General features: G+C 56.3%; 1 protein-coding gene across 2 annotated transcripts in view; it reads right to left on the bottom strand.

Moving 5' to 3' along the window:
* MYO7B (myosin VIIB) overlaps window positions 1–23,489 on the bottom strand; it is a gene marked incomplete at its 5' end in the record, with an annotated part of 83,499 nt that overhangs the window by 44,656 nt on the left and 15,354 nt on the right. For both annotated transcript variants that reach the window (XM_080667891.1, XM_080667892.1), the window contains 9 exons: window positions 4,594–4,757; window positions 8,510–8,645; window positions 9,305–9,515; window positions 13,990–14,132; window positions 14,443–14,562; window positions 15,922–15,998; window positions 17,881–18,034; window positions 20,187–20,300; window positions 21,068–21,210. In XM_080667891.1, the coding sequence (XP_080524017.1) occupies window positions 4,594–4,757; window positions 8,510–8,645; window positions 9,305–9,515; window positions 13,990–14,132; window positions 14,443–14,562; window positions 15,922–15,998; window positions 17,881–18,034; window positions 20,187–20,300; window positions 21,068–21,210 (1,262 nt within the window). The remainder of the gene's footprint in view (window positions 1–4,593; window positions 4,758–8,509; window positions 8,646–9,304; window positions 9,516–13,989; window positions 14,133–14,442; window positions 14,563–15,921; window positions 15,999–17,880; window positions 18,035–20,186; window positions 20,301–21,067; window positions 21,211–23,489) is intronic.

The following is a 23,489-nucleotide window of genomic DNA, read 5'->3' as shown; positions in this document are numbered from 1 at the left end:
ATGTATTAACTTATGGACGCAAGAGCCCAAGCCTCTTGCCATGAGCAGTGTTTGTCTTGTGCAATACTATCTTGGGCAATGCTCCTTCATCAAACCTTCCCAAGGTCAAATGCACCTGAGCACAGGTGTGTGCGGCCAAACTGCACCAGTCTGGAGACAGAGGTCTTCACACCTAGACACCTCTGACGAGAGGATGCAGTCCCTGGGCTTTAATCATAGTGGGCAGCATTTTCCTTTTGTCCTGGTTTGTAAAACTATATGCGTTTCCTCCACAGCCACCTGCTCCCCGAAACACACAGGCCCTGCTCTGGCCAGCTGCAGGCCAGGGCAGTGTGCTCGGACAGCTGCAGGCCAGGGCAGTGTGCTCGGACAGCTGCAGGCCAGGGCAGTGTGCTCGGACAGCTGCAGGCCAGGGCAGTGTGCTCGGACAGCTGCAGGGCCAGCTGGCTCACTGGCTTCAGGCTAGGTGACCGTGCACAGCCTCAGGGCTCTTCGGTGTCTTGGGGCCTGCACTGCACGTGGCTATGGGCCTGAGGCCTTGGGAGCTCCGGCAGGGGTGGGTAAAGGCCAAGGACACTGTGGTGTGGCCAGTGTTGATTTGGGGCATGGAGAGAGGGCCCTTGCTCTCTCAGCTCCTCAGCCGTCAGCTGGCTCAGCCTCCTGGGGGCACCTGGGCTCTGTCCTTCTCCCTGGAAAGCAGCCACCCCTCCAAACCACCCCCCCCACCACACATACCACATATACACACCCCACACACATACATCACACACACCACACCCCCCCCACACCACACACACATACATCACACACACCACACACACCCCCCCCACACACATCACACACACCACACACACACACACACACCACACACATACATCACACACACACACCCCGACACACACCACACACACACACCACACATACCACATACACACACACACACACATGCATCACACACACACCCCACACCCCCCCACATATATCACACACACACATACACCCCACACACCCCACACACATACATCACACACACTGCACCCACACACACCACACACACATACATCACACACTCCCACACACACACCCCGACACACACCACACACACACCACATATACCACACACACACACACCACACACATGCATCACACACACCACACACACACACCACACACACATACATCACACACACACACACATACATCACACACACATACACCACACACACATACACCCCACACACCCCACACACATACATCACACACACACTCCCACACACACACCCGACACACACCACACACACACACCACACATACCACACACACATACCCCACACACATGCATTACACACACCACACACACATACATCACACACACCCCCACATACATCACACACACACCACACACACATACACCCCACATCCCCCCACACACACCCCACACACATATATCACACCCCCCACACACACAACACACACCATACACACACACCCCACACACACACCACACATACCACACACACACACCCCACACCACACCCCCCACACTCCCCACACACACATCACACACACCCCACACACACACACCACACACACACCCCACACACCCCACACACACACCCCCACACACATCACACACAGCACACACACCCCACATGCGTACATCACACACACACCACACATACATCACACCCCCCCACACACACCCACACACACACCACACCCCCACACCCCACACATGCCCCCCCCACACATGCACCATACATGCACACACACACACCACACACATACCACACACGCACCCTGACACACACCACACACACACACCACACATGCCACACACACATACACCACACACACACACCACACACAGCACACACACACCACACACACATACATCACACACACCACCCCCCCACACACACACACCCGCACACACCATACACACACCCCACACCACACATACACACCCCACAAGCATACATCACACACATACACCACACACACACACACACCACACACACCACACACACACCACACACATACATCACATGCCCGCCACACACACCACACACACACACACCACACACCACACATAAATACCCCACACACCACACACACACATACACCACACACACACACACACACCACACACACACCACACACACACCACACACATACATCACATGCCCGCCACACACACCCGCACACACACACACACACCCCACACACCACACATAAATACCCCACACACCACACACACACATACACCACACACACACCACACACATACATCACATGCCCGCCACACACACCACACACACACACACCACACACACCACACACATAAACACCACACACACACCACACACACCACACACACACACCACACACATACACACCACACACACACCCCACACACCACACATAAATACCCCACACACCACACACACACACACCCCACACACACCACACACACACCGCACACATACATCACATGCCCGCCACACACACCACACACACACATACCACATACCACACACATACACACCACACACACACCACACTCACACCACACGCACCACACACACACACCACACATACCACACACACACCACACCACACACACACCACACACCACCACCCACACATACACCACACATACATATCCCACACACACCACACACACACACATACACCACACACACACCACACATACACACACCACACCACACACACCACACACCACCACCCCCCCACACACCACACATACATATCCCACACACACCACACACATACACACCACACACACACCCCACACACCACACATAAATACCCCACACACCACACACACACACACACCACACACACACACCACACACACACCACATACATACATCACACACCCCCCACACCACACACACACACACACCACACCACACACATACATCACATGCCCCCACACACACCACACACACACACACACACCACACACACACCACACACACCACACACACACCACACACACACACACCACACACGACACACACACCACACACACCACACACACACCACACACACACACACCACACACCACACACACACCACACACACCACACATACCACAGATACCAAACACACATCACAAGCACACAAACATGCACCATACAGTGTAACATATACCACTCAAAACACACACATATACCACACGCATACCCCATCTCCTACTGTCAGTGTACACAGGTAGTTATTAATGTAAGGAAGATAGCTGGTTATTAACATCAAGGAACAAAAGAGGACTAAATAATCTTAATAAACTGGGAAGCTGAAGCAGGGGCAGGGCAGCAGCATTCCAACGAGCTGACCGGTGAACAGACCTATTCACACACTACAGGAAAACTGCCAGAGAGGAGACTGAATCCTCAGAAGGGATCAGACATCTCCCCAGGAAGGCCCGGTCTGGTACCAGAGCGACTGGAGGAAACGCCTCTGCTGGGCACATGCTCAGGAGGAACTAGATGCTGTAATGGAGCTTCTGAACCTGCTCATGGGAGTCAGGGTGAGGAACCAGAGGGGCAGGCCCTAGCCTGGGAACAGGGGAAAGGGAGTCAGATTGGAGAGAGGACCTGAAACCCCCATAGCATTTGCTGGGAAGGAGCTCAATGCAGGCCTGGGAAAGTCAGGAATGTGGGCTGGACCATTTGAATGGTGCTTTGTCCTTTCCCTGACCAGGAAGACAGATGGAGGACTTTCAGGGCAGTGCTGTAGCCTGCCCAGCTGCTCTATTTCCGAGGGTGTATTACTAGCAATTCCCCTGAACTCACAATAAAATCTTGCCATCACGTTCTAACTCCTCCATGTGTGTGCCTTTGACCTTCTGTGCTCATGGCACTGCAAAAGAACTCATTTTTCACCAGCCACACTACAAACACACACACACACACAGGTCTATATCCACACCCACATTCATACCCACACACACCACACGCATGCCACATTCACATGCACCGTGCACACACATGCCACAGATGCCATGCACACACTTAACACATACAGCACTCAGAACACACACACAGGCTGATGACACACGTAGCAACAGTAACACAAGCATCAGTGCCTTAGCAAGATCACCCACGCCCGGAGGCAGGCACTCGTGGGCCTGTCCCTCGAGAGCACCCCGCTCCTTCACTCCCTCCCATGCAGCTGAGAGCCTGGAAGGCCATGGCCCAGGCGGAGAGAGGGAGGTGGAGAGGGGCAGAGAAGGGGGAGAGGGGGAGAGGGGCAGAGAGGGGGAGAGGGGGAAGAGGGGCGGAGAGGGTGGGGAGAGGGGGAGGGGGTGGAGGGGGCAGAGGGGGAGAGAGGGGGAGGGGGGAAGATGGGGAGGGGGAAGATGGGGAGGGGGGAAGATAGGGAGGGGGAGAGGGGGGAAAGGGGGAGAGGGGAGAGGAAGGGAAAGAGGGGACAGAGGGGGGGAGGGGGGGAGGGGGGAGAAGGGGGAGAGGGTGGAGAGGGGCGGAGAAGGGGGGAGATGGGGGTAGAGGGGGAGAGAGGCGGAGAGGGGGGAGAGGGAGGGAGAGGGGCGGAGAAGGGGCCCACCTTGAGGACCTGGCTCCGCGCCTGCCCCCGGCGGATAGTCCCGTGGCCCAGCTTGATGTCAGCTGACTCCAACTTGAAGATTTCCCTCAGGAACTTGTTCCGGGAGGAGTGGACCAGGGTGAGGATGTCTGCGCTCAGCACATCTCGATTCTTCTCCAAGAAGCCTGCAGGGAAGCAGGGCACGCACCGCTCAGCTCAGCTGGCCTGGGAGCCAGGGAGAGGCCTCTGAGGCTTCCTGCACCCCCTCCTCTCCCGTCTGGCCAGTGGGAGGCCTGCACCCAGGCCTGGCACCATGGTCTCCACCCAGCACCAAGCCAGGCCATAGGGGCAGGTGACCCCAGCCCCACTCCACCCCACTCCACCCCCCGGGCTCAGCAGCCTGTCTGTCTGCACCTGGCGGCCTCTGCCCTCTCTCTGCCCTACATTCCCTGCCGAGTGCTCTGCCAGGTCACCCCGAATCGACTTTGCCTCTGCCCCCCAGGCCACTTCTTCCTCTTCTCTGCCTTCCTCGCCTCCTGCAGCCTGCCCTGCCCCCGCCCCTGGCACCCCTCGCTCTGACCCCAGCCCCCTGCCTCTGGCCCCACATGTGCTCTGGGACGCTCTTTCCTCCCAACCCCGGCGGGCAGCTCCTGCTCGGCTTCCCAGACCAGCTCCCGCTGTCCAGTCAGCGGCTCTCCGGGCCCACAACCCTGGGCAGCCCTTCTCTTGCGCCCTTTGCACAGTCGGGGGTGCTCTGAGGACTTGCCATCTCCTCCATCAGCCTCGGCACTCCCGGGGCCAGGCTGCTCCCCTGCACCTCTCCCCAGTCACCCCAACACACCCGCTGCGCCCCCACACCCTGCGGTCACGTTCCCACAGTCAGGCTCTGGCCCGCAGAACTCCTGGGTGACCTTGGTGAGTCTAACTCTGGGTGGCAGCTACTTTGCTTTTCCTGGAACCCCAAAATGGAAGAAGGAAAGACATTAAACACCTTGGCTTCCTGGCTCCAAGGACGTCCAGGCATCTTACTGCCTGAGCTGCTTGCAAGTTACTTCCCTCAGTCAGAGTTCAGGCTGTGCAGGCCTGGGAGTGAGCGTGCATCCTCAGGCAGTGTGTGCGTGTGTGTGAGTGTGTCTCTGTGTGTGAGCATTTGTGTTTGTGAGCATATGTGTGCTGTAGCAGGTATGTTTAGGAAGCAAGGACATGTGTAACTCACTATGGGACCTGAGAGCCTGGGCCCCCAGGCCCTCCACCAGCCCTGCTCTGGGCTCTCGGAAGGTCCCTGCAGGGCCAGGGCGCAGACTGAGTGCCCAGAACTTGGGGAGGGCCAATGTTGTGGGCTGAGTTGTGTCTCCCCAAAACCCATATGTTGAAGTCTAACGCAGGACCAGGTGGTTGGAGGTGGTGATGTTGAAATGAAGCTGCTTGCGTGGGTTCTAGTCCAGGGCGGAGCCGCAAGAAGAGCAGCACCAGACTGACACACAGACAGAAAGATGCTGGAGCAGCTCCCATGCGAGGCAGAAGCCTCGGAGGGAGCCGCCCTCCCCACACTGATCTTGGACTCCAGCCTCCGCCACTGTGTGAGGACCGACCTCTGCCCCTCAGTGTGACTGCGCTGTGGCAGCCCAAGGCCCCAGCAAGGCAGGCCCAGGGGGTGAGGGCCCCACCCCCACTCCCATCATGGAGAGTGGACTCGCTCTCAAGTGGGGCACAGACCCACTGGCCAGGCTGCCCCTCCAAACCGGGCCCGGAGGGGCTGCTCCAGGGACTCTGAGGGTTGGCTCTGCATGGACGGGACCCCGACTTTCCTCTCCCACCTGCCCCCTTTTTAAGTCACCCACCTTTTAGCGCGGTGCTCCATGCATACCTGCACAGCCTGGGGGACCCTGGGGAGAGGAGCTAAGGGTGGGAGGGAGGGAGGGAGCCCAGTGCCTGTGAGAGGGGCTGCCCCAGGAGCCTGGCGGGGCACAGCCTCAGACCTGGAATGATGCAGGGAGCAGGTGCCACCTCAGCTCTCCAACTGAGCAGTGTGCCCGCGAGGCTCCAGTTACCCAGCCGGTCACATCCTTGTCCTCCGTAGGGGCTGAGAGTAGCGCCGCGGCCACTGCTCCCTCTTCTCGGCTCCCCAGGGGTGGCCCACCCAGGCCTGCTTTCTCAATCAAAACTGTGCTCGATCCTCTCTCAGCATACAACAATGAGCTCAACGTGGACCAAAGGCCCAACTGTGAAGCTCAAGTTAGAAAACTCTTAGAAGAAAACACAGGGCTAAGTCTTGGATTGGACAATAGTTTCTAAGTCATGAAACCAAAAAAATAGGCAACCTGACAAGGTAGCTCAGTTGAAAAGAGTGTCATCCCAATACACCAAGGTTTTGGGTTCAATCCCAAGTCAGGGCACATACAAGAATCAACCAATGAATGCATAAACAAGTGGAACAACAAATCGATGTTTCTCTCTCTCTCTCTCTCTCTCTCTCTCTCTCTCTCTCTCTCTCTCCCCTGCCTCACTTCCTCTTTCTCTAAAATCAATCAATAAAAAAATAAGTAAGTTGGACTTCAACAAAATTAACATTTTTGTGCTTCAAAGAACACTATTAAGAAAGTGAAAAGATAACCCATAGAATTAAATATTTACAAATTATATATCTGATAAGGTACTTATATTCAGAATACATAAAAACTCTTACAACTTGACAATAAAAGGACAACCCAATTAAAATATGGGCAAAGGTTTCGGATAGAGATTTCTCCAAAGATGACACACAAGAGGCCATGACACACAAGAGGCCAAGACACACGCGAAAGGATGCTGCACAGCATCAGTCATCAGAGGCAGGCCAAACCCAGCGAGACACACGTTAAACCCGCCAGGATGGCCAGCATCAGAAGGCAAAGGACGCCATGTGTGGGCGAGGACCGGAGAGACGGGGCCTTCATACGCTGGTGGTGGGAACGTGCAATGTGAGGCCATTTTGGAAAAGTTTGGTGGTCACACAAAAGGTTAAACTGTGTGACCCAGCAGTCGCTTTCCTGGGTACATACCCCAAAGAAGTGAACACATGTCCACACAGCAGCTTGCACGTGAGTGGCCATAGCAGCATTATTCAAAATAGCCAAAAAGTAGAAGCAACTCAAATGTCCACCAGCTGATGAAGGAATAAACAACATGTGGCGCATCCACACAGCGGACCATCGTGCCACCACATGAAGAAACCAAGTCCGGCACCCGACCACGTGGATAACCTTGAAAGCACGGTGCGCAGGGGCAGAAGCCAGTCACAGACAGCAGACTGTGTGGCTCTGTCCATATGAAATAGTAAGAGCAGGCAAACCCACAGAGAGGGAGGGAGTGGCTGCCAGGGGCTGGGCGGGTGGGGGCAATGCAGAATAAATGCGAATGGGAGGTTTCTGGTTGGCGTGATGAAATGTTTTAAATTGTGGCAACAGTTATACAACTCTGGGTGAACTTACTAAAATCCATTGAGTTGTGTGCTTAAAATGGGTGACTCATGCTGGTGGCTCAGTGGTTGAGCATCTACCTATGAACCAGGAGATCACAGTTCTATTCCTGGTCAGGGCACATGCCTGGGGTTGTGGGACAATTTCCAGTGAGGGCGTGAAGGAGGCAGCCGGTAAATGATTCTCTCTCATTGTTGATTATATATATATATATATACATATATATATATATATATATATATATATATATATATATATATCCCTTCCTCTCTGAAATCAATGAAAATATATTAAACCAAAAAAATGGGTGAATCACATGGTATGTGAATTATAACTCATTAGAACTATTACAAACAAAAAAAACCCATGCCTGGCCCATTCAATTCCCCCTTGCCCATTGTGAGCTCTGCAAAACGGCCTAAGGTCCCAGCCTGCTTCCAGGCCTCCCGAGCGCGGCCGTGAGCCATGCAGGTGCCTACCTTCGGCCTGGTAATACACCTCTCCAGCAAAGTGGGCAATGCCGAACCTGGCGTCGTGGATGTTCTTGGGCTGCAGGAAGGCCTTGTTGTTGGCATGGACACTGTTCAGCTTTTGCAGCATGGTGGCATCCGTCCCCTGGGAGAACACAGACACCCTGTGGGCTGAGGTCCAGAGCCCAGACACAGGGGCAGCGGAGGTACCCACAGAGCTCAGGGCCTCCCACGGGCCAAAGCAACGACGCTCAGAATGACCGATGACCTTCCTACAGACAGGAAGCTGATGCCGAGGGGGCAGGACTTGCACATGAGCCAGGCAGAGCCAGGGCAGATACTGGGTCTGCCACCCTCCACTCCCAGCTATCTGGCCCCACCCTTCCCACCATGGTCCAGACGCCCAGCCTGGCTTCCCCTTCTCTGGATGAAGAGCTCCTACTGGCTGCATCTGAGAGGCGTCTCCCCAGGGACAGGCAGGAGGTCTCCCCAAGGGCGAGAGAATGTTTCCCATCTCTGTCCCAGCTGCAGCCTTGCCCACAGGTGCCCAGGAGGCCTCCCCGGGGCGCTCTTGAGTCTGATCCATGACAGATGTCTGTCATTCTGTGTGGAGTGGGGCAGGTTGCGAGCTGGGCCTCGAGGGAGAGCAGGTCTGGTTGGGAGATGAGCTGAGGCTGGTTTGCTGATTCCTAGCTGAGGTTCCAGCAACCTCAGAACAAATGAGCCACTCGGTGGGGAGTTCCCCACCTCCCGGAGGAGAATGATGGGCAGGGTCTCAACCAGGGGGGTGGGCTCAGGGCGCACCTGTGGGAGGCGGCTCTCCTCGTCCAGGAGGGAGATGATGCTCATGGGCTTCAGGGCCAGCAGGTCCAGGGTGGGCCGATTGTCCGTGTAGCCGACGAAGTCCCAGGTGATACCCTCGGAGCGGTACTCCTCCTGCTCCAAGGTGAACACGTGCTGCACGAAGAACTGCTGCAGGTGCTCGTTGGCGAAGTTGATGCAGAGCTGCTCGAAGCTGCCAGGCGGGCGGGGTGGGAGAGGGCGTTGGCTCTGCCCTGCGCAGCCATGTGAGCACACTCACCAGTGTTTGCGCAGAGCTTACACGTGCACCACACGCACATCCCCTTCACAGGGAGTTGTGTGCACAGGCACACCCGCCCCCTCTCCACTCCGCCCACCATCTCACCTCCTCGCTCTGTGGCCAACAAACTAACAGAAAGGAGCAGCTCTGAAGGCATACCATAAACCCTGCCTTGGCTCCTTACCAACCTCTAAGGGCTCTGTGCCAGGTCTGCCTACCGACAGGGAAATGATCCCGGGAGCCGGTGTAACAGCCCTGCCCCCATGGCAAGGGCCTTGGTGTAAGAGGAGCTTCTGCAGACTCAGGAGTGGCTGCTGGGCTCCTCTGCATCCAGCAGACATGCTCCTGCCCCATGCCCGACCCCCCAACCCCCGCCCCCGGGGCCAGTCAGCAAACAGGAGTCATGCTGACCCCTCCGCCCACCTCCTCCTGCAAGTGCCCTGACTCTTCCCTGCTTCCCAGTGACACAGGCCACCTCCCCTGCTCCAGGGAGCACCCCACGGTCCTCCTGTACTTGTCCCCTGGCCCCTCTGCCCTTTTGGACTCGCTATGGAGGGAGCTTTCTGACCTGCAGGCCCCAGCTCACACCGCTCCAGGCAGGACCCAGGGACACAGTGGGAAGCCTGCCTCTGCCCCAGGGTGGCCCCGGGCCGGCCGCTCTACTCTCCACGGGCTGCTTCCCCATCCCCATCCGAGTCCTTACACATTAGCGGCCGCTCCTCTCCTGCCTCCTACCCAGGCCAATGGCATCCCCGTCTCAGACAGGCCTTCCTGCCTCAGGATGGCTGCCAATCAGTGCGAAACCTCATCATACCTGGACTGGCTGTTCCACATCTGCTGGCCCAGGAAGTGAGGGCACAGGTGGGCATGTGCCCCACTCCCCACACCTTGCTCAGTGGGCTCTGTGGACACTTGCGGGTGCATGGCTGAGCGACTGCAGTCCTGCCACAAACCCCCTTGGCCCCTCCCAGGAGGGCTCCTTGCGTCAATGGCCTGACCCCCACAACCCACCAATGCTCCTGATGGTTTCCCGTGCTTGGTCTGCCCACTGTCCCCCTGAGGACAGAAACCAACGGCCTGGCCACCTCCCAGCTGACTGTGCCCTAGAGCTCCCGTCACCAGGCGGTTCTGCCAGCCCTGCCCATGGTGCTGCCCTGCCCGCACAGCTGGCCGGAGCAGCCACGCAGGGGCTCGCATGGGGAATGGCTCATCAAGGGGCCCTCAGGCTCCTGTGGAGACGGGCCTGGGGCAGGGCATGTAAAGGCCAGGCCAGCCCTGGCTGCTCTGACAGCCCGAGGCCCCACTTCGTGGAACCAGTCCAGGGCCATCCCCAGGCCCATGACGAGCTAGGCTCGCCTGAGAAGCTACTAGTAGATTGCATACAGGCGCTTTCCGCTCGCTCCAGCACTCACTTTCCTCACTGACTGCCTGCCATAAGCTGTCCCAGCTTCCCTTTACCCCAGCCCTCATCACTTCACCGCTGGGGGGCACACTTCCGATCTGCATCCTGGCTCTTCTTCAGCCTCCATTCAGGGTTGCTGGGACACTGGCCAGAGGTGGCCTGCCCTGCATTTCCATTGTCCAACTAAAACATCAGGGACGACACCACCTTCCCCTTACCTAGCATGATAGGGCACCTGAAGATGTCGGCCAGTCAATGTCATTGACATTCTGTTCAACCAAACCCTAGCCTTAGCCCTAACCCTAACCCTAGACCTAACCCTAGCCCTAACCTTAACCATAACCCTAACCCTAACTCTAACCCTAACCCTAACCCTAGCCCTAGGCCTAGCCCTAACCCTAACCTTAAACCAAACCATTACCCTAACCCTAACCCTAACCCAACCCTAACCCAAACCCTAACCATAACCCTAACCATAACCCTAGCCCTAGTCCTAAAACGAAACCTAGCCCTAGCCCTAGCCCCAACCCTAACCCTAGCCCTAATCCTAAACCTAGCCCTAAACCTAACCCTAATCCGAGCCCTAGCCCTAGCCCTAGTCCTAAACCGAACCATTACCATAACCCTAACCTTAACCCTATTCCTAGCCCTAGCCCAAACTCTAACACTAACCCTAGTCCTATCCCTAGCCCTAATCCTAACCCTAGCCCTAGCCCTAGCCCTAGTCCTAGCCCTAACCCTAGCCCTAGGCCTAGCCCTAGCCCTAATCCTAACCCTAGCCCTAGGCCTGGCCCTAAACCTAAACATAGCCCTAGCCCTAATCCTAAACCTAAATCTAGCCCTAACCCTAACTCTAACCCTAACCCTAACCCCAGCCCTAGCCCTAGCCCTAACCCTAACCCTAACCCTAGCCCTAGCAATAACCCTAACCCTAACCCTAGCCCTAACCTTAACCATAACCCTAACCCTAGCCCTAGGCCTAGACCTGATTTTAACCCTAGCCCTAGCCCTAACCCTAGCCTTAGCCCTAGCCCTTGCCCTAACATTAACCCTAGTCCTAGCCCTAGCCCTAATCCTAACCCAAGCCCTAGCCCTAAACCTAACCCTAGCCCTAGCCCTAGCCCTAATCCTAAACCTAGCCCTAACCCTAACCCTAACCCTAGCCCTAGCCCTAGCCCTAACCCTAAGCCTAAACCAAACCATTACCATAACCCTAACCCTAACCCTAGCCCTAGCCCTAGCCCTAACCCTAACCCTAACCCTAGCCCTAACACTAAACCCTAACCCTAGCCCTAATCTTAACCATAACCCTAACACTAGCCCTAGACCTAAACCTAGCCCTAAACCTAACACTAACCCTTAACCCTAACCATAAACCCAGCCCTAGCCCTAACCCTAACCCTAGCCCTAGCCCTAGCCCTAACCATAACCCTAGCCCTAACACTAACCCCTAACCCTGGCCCTAACCTTAACCATAACCCTAACCCTGGCCCTAGGCCTAGACCTAATCCTAACCCTAGGCCTAGACCTAATCCAGCCCTAGCCCTATCCCTAACCCTAACAGTAGCTCTAGCCCTAGCGCTAGCCCTAACACTAACCCTAGTCCTAGCCCTAGCCCTAATCCTAACCCTATCCCTGGCCCTAAACCTGACCCTAGCCCTAGCACTAGCACTAGTCCTAATCCTAAACCTAGCCCTAACCCTAACCCTAGCCCTAACCCTAGCCCTAGCCCTAGACCTAACCCTAACCCTAAACCGAACCATTATAATAACCCTAACTCTAACCCTAATCCTAACCCGAACCCTAACCATAACCCTAACCATAACCCAAACCCTAGCCCTAGCCCTAGCCCTAACCCTAACCACTAACCCGAGCCCTAACCTTAACCTTCACCCTAACCTTAACTCAAGCCCTAGCCCTAACCCTAACCCTAGCCCTAACACAAACCCCTAACCCTAGCCCTAGCCCTAACCCTAACCAGTAACCCAAGCCCTAACCTTAACCCTCACCCTAACCTTAACTCAAGCCCTAGCCCTAACCCTAACCCTAACCCTAACCCTAGCCCTAACACTAACCACTAACCCTAGCCCTAAACTTAACCATAACCCTAACCCTAGCCCTAGCCCTAACCCTAGCCCTAAACTTAACCATAACCCTCACCCTAGCCCTAACCATAACCCTAACCTTCTAACCCTAACCCTAACCCTAGCCCTAGCCCTAACCCTAGCCCTAGCCCTAACGCTAGCCCTAACCCTAACCCTAACCCTAGCCCTAACCCTGACCCTAACCTTCTAACCCTAACCCTAACCCTAACCCTAACCCTAATCCTAGCCCTAGTCCTAGCCCTAACCCTAGCACTAACCCTAACCTTAACCATAACCATACCATAACCCTTAACCCTAACCCTAACCCTACTCCTAACCCTAACCCTAACCCCTAACCCTAGACCTAACCTTAACCCTAACCCTAACCCTAACCCCTAACCCTAGCCCTAACCTTAACCCTAACCCTAACCCTTAACCCTAACCCTAACCCTAACCCCTAACCCTAGCCCTAACCTTAACCCTAACCCTAACCCTAACCCCTAACCCTAGCCCTAACCCTAACCCTAACCCTAACCCCTAACCCTAGCCCTAACCCTAACCCTAACCCTAGCCCTAACCCTAACCCCTAGCCCTAACCCTAACCCTAACCCTAACCCTAACCCTAACCCTAACCCCACCTGATAATTCACTCTGATTCATGAGGAGAGTAGATGGCCCCAGAGGGGTGACAGCTGGCTGGCTCTTGGGTGCTCTCGTTCTGTGCCTCCTGTGGACGCGCTAGGGTGCCCTGGGCATGCACAGACCAGCTCCCTGCAGGAAGACTCGCCTGCCCCGCGGCTCACCCTGCCCAGCGTTGGGAGTGGGAGCCCAGCGGGGGAGGAAAGGCTACCCCCTCGCCTGGTCAGTGAGGAGCTGGGCTTATCTTCCATTTCCTGAAGCAGGCGAACGGAGACCTTCATACCTATTGTTCTGGAAATTTTCAAAGCCAAATATGTCCAGGAGGCCAATGGCCCTGAGCACAGGTCTCGGGTCCTGGGCGGGGGGAGTGAAAATTGCAGCATTGATCTTCTTGACTATCCACAGGAAGAGGTGTCCATAGATGCCCTGAGGAGACATGGGGTGCACCATGGGCTGTGGGCCCAGGAGGAAGGCTGCCCTCTCCCCACTCACACAAGAAGGCTGCCCTCAGACCTACGGAAGGGCATCATCCCCACTTTACAGGCAAGAAGCCCAGCCCAGGGAGGCGAGGAGGCCAGTCACCAGGCAGGGACGGCAGGGCCAGGGCTGGCCAACAGCACACTGCCCTGCCCACACCTCCCGCGCTCTGCACCTTGCCCAGGGTGTCCCTGTGGTCTGCAGCCTGGGCAGTGCTCAGAGGCCCAGCTGCCCTGCCCACACCTCCCGCGCTCTGCACCTTGCCCAGGGCGTCCCTTCGGTCTGCAGCCTGCGTGGTACTCAGCGGCCTGGCCACCAGCTCCCCGCGGATGGCAATAGCATGCTTGAGCAGACAGTCCCGGAGGGCCTGCTGTGGCACCTGGAAGGAGGGGGGGCAGCTGACGGCAGGGCTGCTCCGGGTTCTGACCTGCTGTGCCAGGTCGGTCCCTCTCATGACCAACATGTATGCCCCAGGCCTGAGGGAGGGTGATGCCTGTGACGAGGGCCAGGCCAGGGGGACCAGGGTCGAATCCTGGGAGGGCAGCCGAGGGTCAATCTGAGCGCTGGGGTCAGAGCATTCGGGTGCACCAGCTGGGCCCTGAGCGGACCAGCTGCTCGGCTGACCAGCCCTGGGCCGGCCTCGGGCTCAGGAGGGAGCTGTCACCACCAGGTGGCCTGGAGAGCCGGGCAGGTGGGCTCCAAGGCCGGCTTTGGCAGCGGGTATGCCCCCACAGTCACTCCTGGAGGCGCAGGCCTCAGGAGGGCAGGAGGTGTCTGGATGGTCAGGCCCCGCCATGCAGGGAAGACCAAGCCTGCAACACCCAACGTTTCTAAGAACTCTGCTCCAAACGAAGAACATGAGCAGCAAAATGTGCCTAATGGGACTGTTTTTCTTCCCTTTTCTTCCTCCCTCCCTCCCTCCCTCCCTCCCTCCCTCCCTCCCTCCCTCCCTCCCTCCCTCCCTCCCTTTCTCCCTCCCTCCCTCCCTCCCTCCCTCCCTGCCTCCCTCCTTCCCTTCCTTCCTCCCTCCTTTCCTTCCTCCCTCCCTCCCTCCCTCCCTCCCTCCCTCCCTCCCTCCCTCCCTTTCTCCCTCCCTCCCTGCCTCCCTCCCTGCCTCCCTCCTTCCCTTCCTTCCTCCCTCCTTTCCTTCCTCCCTCCCTTCCTTCCTCCCTCCCTCCTGCCCTCCCTTCCCTTCTTTTTTCCTCTTCTTCTGATTCTATTACTTTCCATCAGAACAGCCAATGGGGGGTGGCATGGAAGGGACCCGTCCCCCCAGGGCAGAGGCATTCCCTGCCCATGAGGCTGCCTCCTGAAGCGAGGCTCCATTTCTCAGGGTCTGCGGAGGCTAATGGTGTGAGCACGCCCCCCTTTCCAGAACAACAAGCCCCCCTTTCCAGAGCAACAAGCCCCCCCTTTCCAGAGCAGCAGCCCCCCTTTCCAGAGCAGCAGCCCTGGGAGGAGGCTGTGGGCAGGCACATTTGATGGGAGCCGGGGAAGATCCAGGGAAGGGCCCGGGGGCCCAGAGGGAGAGCTTGGGTTTGGTGGGGTGGAGAGTGAGCCATCGTTCTGTTGCGCGGCTAACAGTTAGCTCACACTGCTTCCCTCTGGCTCCCACCCCAGGCCTGCGATGGCAGAAGGTGCCTGGGCTGAGCTGAGAGCCTGGGAAGGGTTATGAGAATCAGGGGTCAGGGGTCTGTCAGCTGACCCCTGGGAGCTGGCAGGCACCAGGCCAGGCTACCTCCAGGAACGTCGCCACAGCGGGGAAGGCTGGCGTCTCCATCACATCAGAGGAATCCAGGTTCTCAAAGACGGCAGCTGCAGGGAGAAGGGTGACCGCTGAGTGGCAAAGCACCCTAAGTGCAGGATGAGGCCCAGGGCTCCCAGGTGCTGCCTCCCCGAGTGCTCCCAGGGGCCAGTGCCCCCGAGGTCACGCTTCCCGCTCTGCTCCTCAGATCAGGGCCTGCGCCAAGGGGAAGAATGGAGAAATCCAGGTTTGTTTGGGGAGAAGCGGGTGGGCTGGGCGGGGCTGCAGGACAGGTGCAGAGGGGTCCATTAAGGAGGAGATGAGTCATCAGCCCCTAACTCACTGCTGTGCATGAAAGCCCGGGCCAGCACTCAAGGAGCAGGCCTCCCCACTCAAGTTCCTCCGCTGTGAGTCAGCCTTGACCTTAGGGCTCCAGGATTGGGGAGGAGGGAGTATTGCTTGTGTGTGTGTGTGTGTATTTTAACTTTAAAAAGTTGTACAATTGTCCTGGCCAGTTTGGCTCAGTGAATAGAGTGTCAGCCCATGGACTGAAGGGTCCTGGGTTCGAATTCCAGTCCAGGGCATGTACCTCAGTTGCAGGCATGCTCCTAGCCCTGGTCGGGGTGCATGCAGGAGGCAACCAATTGATGTGTCTCTCTGACATCTATGTTTCTCTCTCTGTCTCTCCCTTCCCTTCCATTCTCTCTAAAAATCAATAGAAAAATATCCTCGGGTGAGGATTAACCATAAACAAACAAATTGTAGAATAGAGCATAGAGGTAAAGAAGTGTGTGAACCCACAGGCATGTTACAGTGAATAATTAGTGAGTCACCCCTGTGTGGCCATTGCAGTGACATCACCTGCCAGGCCGGTCCTTCCTGCTCAGGCCTTCTCTCCGCCAGAGGCGACCACTCTCCCAGCCCCTGGAACTGTGCCTCGCTCCTCCCTTACTTTTTGACCAGATCTATGTCCCTGAACAGCATCTAGCTTGACCTGCTTTTAAGTTCTGTGTAAGGTGATGTAAAGATCTCTTTGTGCCCAGCTTCGTTTCCTCAGCATCACATTTAAACGCCTCCGTGTCCCGATGCCCCGGCTGGTGGCACGGCACCTCCCTCACTAGCAGAAGGCCCCGTGTGGTCGCAGGTCGCAGGACAGCCAGCAGATCTCCTTACAGGGTGTGAGGCAGTGGTCCAAGGTCATGTTTCCCACGTGGATGCCCAATTGCTCCAGAAATTTACTAAAAAGTCTGTCTTTCCCCACTGCTCTGTGAACTGGTATGTTTCATGAGTTCTGAGCCAGCCATAATCTCTTCAAATACTGCCTATGCCCATTCTTTTTCTTTTTCAATTTTTAATAATTCTTTATTGTTGAGAGTATTACATATGTCCCCTCCCCCCCCTGACCTCCTCCGGCCCACCCCCACCCTAGGCCTTCAGCACCCTATTGTCTGTGTCCATATATGCATACAAGGTCTTTGGTTGATTACCTACCCCCACTGCCCGCCTCCCCACCTTCCCTCTGAGATTCCTCACTCTGCTGCATTAGGACTCCAGCTCAGCGTATGCTGGTCTTCTCTGCATCCTCTGCTCAGGGGCTCGGAGCCAGCATCCAGGCCACTTTCATCCCAGACCACCCGGATCTGATTAACTGGTCTGCAAGTCCTGCCTGGCTGTTTACTCTGCTTTCCCCGCACCGTGAGGGGGAGCTCTGGGGTGCCAGCTAAGCGTGGGGGCTGATTGATTGAGTCTTCATCTTGAAGCGCCCTAATCTTCAACATCTTTTCCCTAACCCACAGGCCTCTAAAATTATAGCAGAAACTCCAAAGCATTTTTTCCGGACAAGGTTAGACCACATGACTTTGGCAGGGGCTCTGCAGGCGAGAGCCTGGAGAGGGTCTTTCTCTCCTTCCCCTGCACCCCCTCTTCTTCCCCAGCATCTGAGGGGACCATTACCTGTGAACTCCACGTTCCCCAGGTGGAGAATGGCTGCCAGCAGCTTGCTGAGGTCCCAGTGCTCAGCATCAGAGAACATGAGGATCTTCAACGCGGAGCGCACGTGGGCATAGTCCTTGGCATCATCCAGGCCCTCGCAGGAGGTACAGTTCCCCTGCAGAATGGGGCACCTCAGCTTCTTGAAGGGGCCACCCCACACCCCTCCTTCATGCAGGGCCAACAAGGTGAGAAGCCTTTAGGACTCAGCCACAGACCCTAGAGTGGCACTCCCTCAGGGGCCACAGGGAGGTCCAACCCCGGAAACACTCAAGTCCCTCCAGAGGCAGAACCAGAGACACAGACAGCGAGGCACGGCAGCCCTCGGCCTTGGCCCAGTGCTTCAGCCTTGCCTTGCCATTCACAGTGACTCCTGACCACCCTCCCTGGGGAATACCCTGCGGCCACTTAACGGACACAGTGCCAGGCTCTCTGTGTGCCAGGCTCTGTGCCACTGCCTGGAACTCAGGAGCCCAGAGCCTATCCCTGCCTGGTGCTGTGCCAGAGGCAGACGGGCAGGAGGCAGATGGCTGTCTCACAGGTGCCAAGAGCAGGGCAGGTGGTGCCTGTGCACTGGCAAGTGAGGCGAGCCCCCCAGGACGAGGCTCTGGCTGTCCCACAGGCTGAGCTTCAAAGGGGCTCAGGGGAGAGGGAGGTCTAGGCAGAGAGCAGCCGGGCTGGGCGGAGGTGGCAGGCAGGAGCCAGGACCACAAGGTGGTGGGGTTGGTGGTGAAGGGAGAGGTCCCAGGATCCTGGGATTCGGAGGGACTTGGAAACATGTCACTGGGATGTGGTCTCAGACTGGCCTGGGGGAGGTCTGCAGGGTGAGTGACTGAGCAGGCCTCACGCCTGCAGGAGGGGGGAGGTACACTAGGTAGTGGAGGGGCCCAGGGTCCTGCCAGGGCCCAGGCAAGAACACTATATGGAAGGCCAGGGCAGTGCCTGAGGGGCTGCCCGGGAGAGGACATGGGAGATGGGATGCCGCCTGAACAAGTGCAAGCAGGCTGCTCTCCTGGGGTTCACGGTCTAGGGCAGCCGTGGGCAAACTACGGCCTGCGGGCCGGACCCAGCCAGTTCGGCTGTTCTATCCGGCCCGCGGAGCCGAAAGAGCAGAGGGTTCTCTTGCTCTCCCCTCCGATCCTTTACTTTGAATTTATATTAGTTCACACAAACACTCCATCCATGCTTTTGTTCCCGCCCTCCGGTCCAGTTTAAGAACCCATTGTGGCCCTCGAGTCAAAAAGTTTGCCCACCCCTGGTCTAGGGAGTGCAATTGTAGTGCGATGGGGCGGGCGGGGGGGGGGCGGGGGGGGAGGGTGTGAAGACAACTGCCTGCTGGGTGACCAGCCTTTTTGCTCATTGGTTCCATAGGAAGGTGAGCGGGTGGGGCAGGACCATCAGTTGGGCGGGAATAAGAAGCCTCGGGCAAGGGAAAGTCTCTGATGGTCAGAAAGGGGAAACCAGCCTCAGGAAGCTGTGGAGGGGGCTGAGTTCAGCCTAAAGCAAAGGTGGGAGGAGACCCACCTGCCAGCCCTCTTTCTTCCTCCTCTGGGGGCGGAGGGGCGGTCGGGGTGCAGGGGTGAGGGATGGAGCAAGGAGAGTGGGGTGGGGCAGGGGCAGAGCAAGAAGGAGAGTGGGGCAGAGCAAGGGAGGAGAGTGGGGCGGAGCAAGGAGGAGAGTGGGGCGGAGCAAGAAGGAGCGTGGGGCGGAGCAAGGAGGAGAGTGGGGCGGAGCAAGGAGGAGAGTGGGGCGGAGCAAGGAGGAGAGTGGGGTGGGGCGGAGCAAGGAGGAGAGTGGGGTGGAGCAAGGAGGAGCGTGGGGCGGAGCAAGGAGGAGCGTGGGGCGGAGCAAGGAGGAGCGTGGGGAGGAGCAAGGAGGAGAGTGGGGTGGGACAGAGCAAGGAGGAGAGTGGGTTGGGGTGGAGCAAGGAGGAGGGTGGGGTGGAGCAAGGAGGAGAGTGGGGTGGGGTGGAGCAAGGAGGGGAGTGGGGTGGAGCAAGGAGGAGCGTGGGGCGGAGCAAGGAGGAGCGTGGGGCGGAGCAAGGAGGAGCGTGGGGAGGAGCAAGGAGGAGAGTGGGGTGGGACAGAGCAAGGAGGAGAGTGGGTTGGGGTGGAGCAAGGAGGAGGGTGGGGTGGAGCAAGGAGGAGAGTGGGGTGGGGTGGAGCAAGGAGGGGAGTGGGGTGGGGTGGAGCAAGGAGGAGAGTGGGGTGGGGTGGAGCAAGGAGGGGAGTGGGGCGGAGCAAGAAGACAGTGCGGGGGCAGGGACTCACCGAGGTTAGGTAGCGGTACTCCGAGGGCGAGCCCAGGTGCAGCAGCCCCCTCTCCTCCAGGCGCATGCCCAGGAGCATGCAGTAGAAGATGTGGAAGTTCCGCTCCTGTGGGGCCTGGGGGGAAAGTGGTCCCCTGAAGTGGCAGTGCCTCCAAAGGTCGTCCCTCCTGCCTGGCGGCTGCTCCATGACCTCTCAGCCCAGTGGTCTCCCTTCACTGAGGCACAGCTGGCCTGCTGGCTGCCCTCATCCTGGGCCCCAAGGCCAAGGTGCTCCTGCAGCCCTGCGCAAAGACCGCCCAGCCCACCACGAACCCTCTCTCAGGCACTTCCCCGAAGCCCTGAAGGCACCCTTTCTGAAGTTGTAGGCCAGGGCGTGACCTCAGGGTACAGCCCCTAGCAGGGACTGACCACGCCTCAGCATTAATTCCAGTAAAGGTGAGGAGGAGGAGGCACCAACGTATGAGAACACTATATGGATGGAAAATTCAGAACAAAAAATCCTGCATTTCTTGTCTTTGAATACTGGGCAAGGACCATTATTATTCAACTAGAGGCCCATTGCACAAAATTCGTGCAAGAGTAGGCCCTCGTAGCCCCGGCTGCCTTGTCCCTGCGGCCCCACCCCCTGCCCACTGGTGGTTCTGGAAGGCCGTTCCACCATCCAGTCTAATTAGCATATTAGCTCTTTATTATATAGGATTCTAGGGATCCTTGGCCCATCTCAGGGTAGGACCAGGGTTTCAGGGCAGCAACTAAGATGTATGGGGGCTCTGAGGAGGTCTCTGGGGAGAGGGAAGGAGGGGTGAGAGTGATGGAAGGAGACCCTTCCTGGAAGCCTCCCAAATCCTGAATCCTCATTTGGGGCAAATAGAGTGCCCTCACCTGCCGGCAGACCCGGGACTTCTCCAGGAGAAACTGCTCGATGCGTGCACTTTCGATTACCCCACTGGGGTTGAAGTAGATGTCAATGTACTTCCCGAAGCGGCTTGAGTTGTCATTTCGGATTGTCTTTGCATTTCCAAAGGCTAAGGGCCAGAGGATGGTGCCCATGATGGGAGCAGAGAGGAGAAAACAAACTTTTTAGCAGGGTCATCTGGGAGGGCTTCTCAGAGGAGGTGGTGAACCCAGAATTGAAAACTAGGTAGGACTGCACTGGATAGTGGCAGCAACCAAGGCTATGCTCAGAGGAAGGCGAAGTGCAGGTGCAGATATGGAGGTCAGAAAGCATGGAGTGTGCTTGCAGAGTGGGAGATTTGGCTGGAGCACAGGATCCAGGAGGAAGGCAGTGGGAGACAGAAAGCACTCACTAGTAGATGGGCTTAGCACAGAGCCTTGAATGCCAGGCTTATTCAGACTTGCTTCCTCTGAGCCCCAGCATTGGGGATTTTGGGGGACCCAGACACATATGGGGAGGAACTGGATTGTCTGCCATTGGGGAAGGAACTCAGGGGTGGCTTTCTCTCAGATGGAGGTGCTTGCAGGGGTCATTGTCCTGTGCTGGGACCTCCCCTGTCCCAGGGCTGACTAGCAGCCACATCTGAGTCTTCATCAGCCTGGAGCACACTGTTTGCTCTGCCCTAGGGATTCCCTGAGATCCTGCCCCATCCAATTTGCAGCCCCACCCAACCTGTTTGCAGCAGCTTTTCCATATGAATGGCCTGTCCTGGCTCAGGCTTCAGACTTTGCTAAAATATCTCAAACAAGCTGCAACTGGTGACAATGTGCTCCAAACCTATAAATAAAAGACCCAAGACCCAGCACTAGCACCACCCTGCACTGCTTCACAGCTGGGCCTCACCTGGGCACCTCCAAACCCAATACAAATAGCAAATAGAAGCCATCTGCAGATCCCTCTGTAGCTCCTGCCAAGTGGCCCCAGTCAGTGGCTGACTTTGCACCTCTCTGGAGGCACTAGAGCCAGTGCACTCGGTGGACAGCTTCAGACTATAGCAGATTACAACTCTACACATCCACAAGCAACACACTCAAGAGGCAGACTAAGTGAGCACCAAGGCCCCACTGAAGCAAGTCCTGCTCCATAGGGTGTCTCCTGCACAGCAGCTCTTCCATTGTAGTCAGAGCTGATCCTCACAGCCAATTGGCCTAGAGGTCAACTCCTCCCAGTGATGCCAACAGCGATCAAGGCTCAACTACAAGACTGCACACATCCCACACGGGTGCACACATCCCAGCTCAGGTGACTGGGGAGGCTGAGTCATTGGGCCCTACAGGACACCTACTACACAAGGCCACTCTACCAATTCCAGGACACATAGCAGCCCTACCTAATACATAGAAACAAACACAGGGAAACAACCAAAATGCAGAGACAAAGAAACATGCCACAAATGAAAGAAACAAAAGCAAGCAAACTACTGGATATAGAGTTCAAAACCATGGTAATAAGGTTACTCAGGGGTCTTCATGAGACTTTTAAAGATCTTAGTGAGAATGTCAAAGACATGAAAAAAGGACCAGTCAGAAATTAAGCATACACTAACTGAAATAAAGAATAATTTAGCCCGAGCTGGTTTGGCTCAGTGGATAGAGTGTCAGCCTGCAGACTGAAGGGTTCAGGGTTTGATTCCTGTCAAGGGCACATGCCCAGGTTGTGGGCTCCATTCCCAATAGGGGGCATCAGGAGGCAGCCAATTGGTGATTCTCTTCATCATTGATGTTTCTATCTCTCTCTTCCTCTCCCTCTCTCTCTGAAATCAATAAAAATATATTTTTAAAAAAGAATAATGTACAGGGATTCAACAGTGGAATAGAGGAGTCTGAGAATCAAATCAATGATTTGGAATATGAGGAAGCAAAAAACACCCAATCAGAAGAGCAAAAAGAAAAAAGAATTTAAAAATATGAAAATAGTGTAAGGAGCCTTTGGGACAACTTCAAGTGTACCAACATTCACATTATGGGGGTGCCAGAAGAAGATAAGAGAGAGCAATATATTGAGAACCTATTTGAAGAAATAATGACAGAAAACTTCCCCTACCTGGTGAAAGAAATAGACTTACAAGTTTAGGAAGCACAGAGAGTCCCAAACAAGAGGAACCCAAAGAGGCCCACACTAAGACACATTGTAATTAAAATGCCAAGGGTTAAAGACAAAGAGAGAATCTTAAAAGCAGCAAGAGAAAGGCAGTTAGTTACCTACAAGGGAGTACCCATATGACTGTCAGCTGATTTCTCAACAGAAACTATGCAGGCCAGAAGGGAGTGGCAAGAAATATTCAAAGTGATGAATAACAAGGACCTACAACCAAGATTACTATACCCAGAAAAGCTATCATTTAGAATT

This window comes from Plecotus auritus (genome assembly GCF_963455305.1).
Source record: "Plecotus auritus genome assembly, chromosome: 5".
NCBI classification, from domain to species: Eukaryota; Metazoa; Chordata; class Mammalia; order Chiroptera; family Vespertilionidae; genus Plecotus; species Plecotus auritus.
This window is presented reverse-complemented; position numbering and strand designations above follow the sequence as displayed.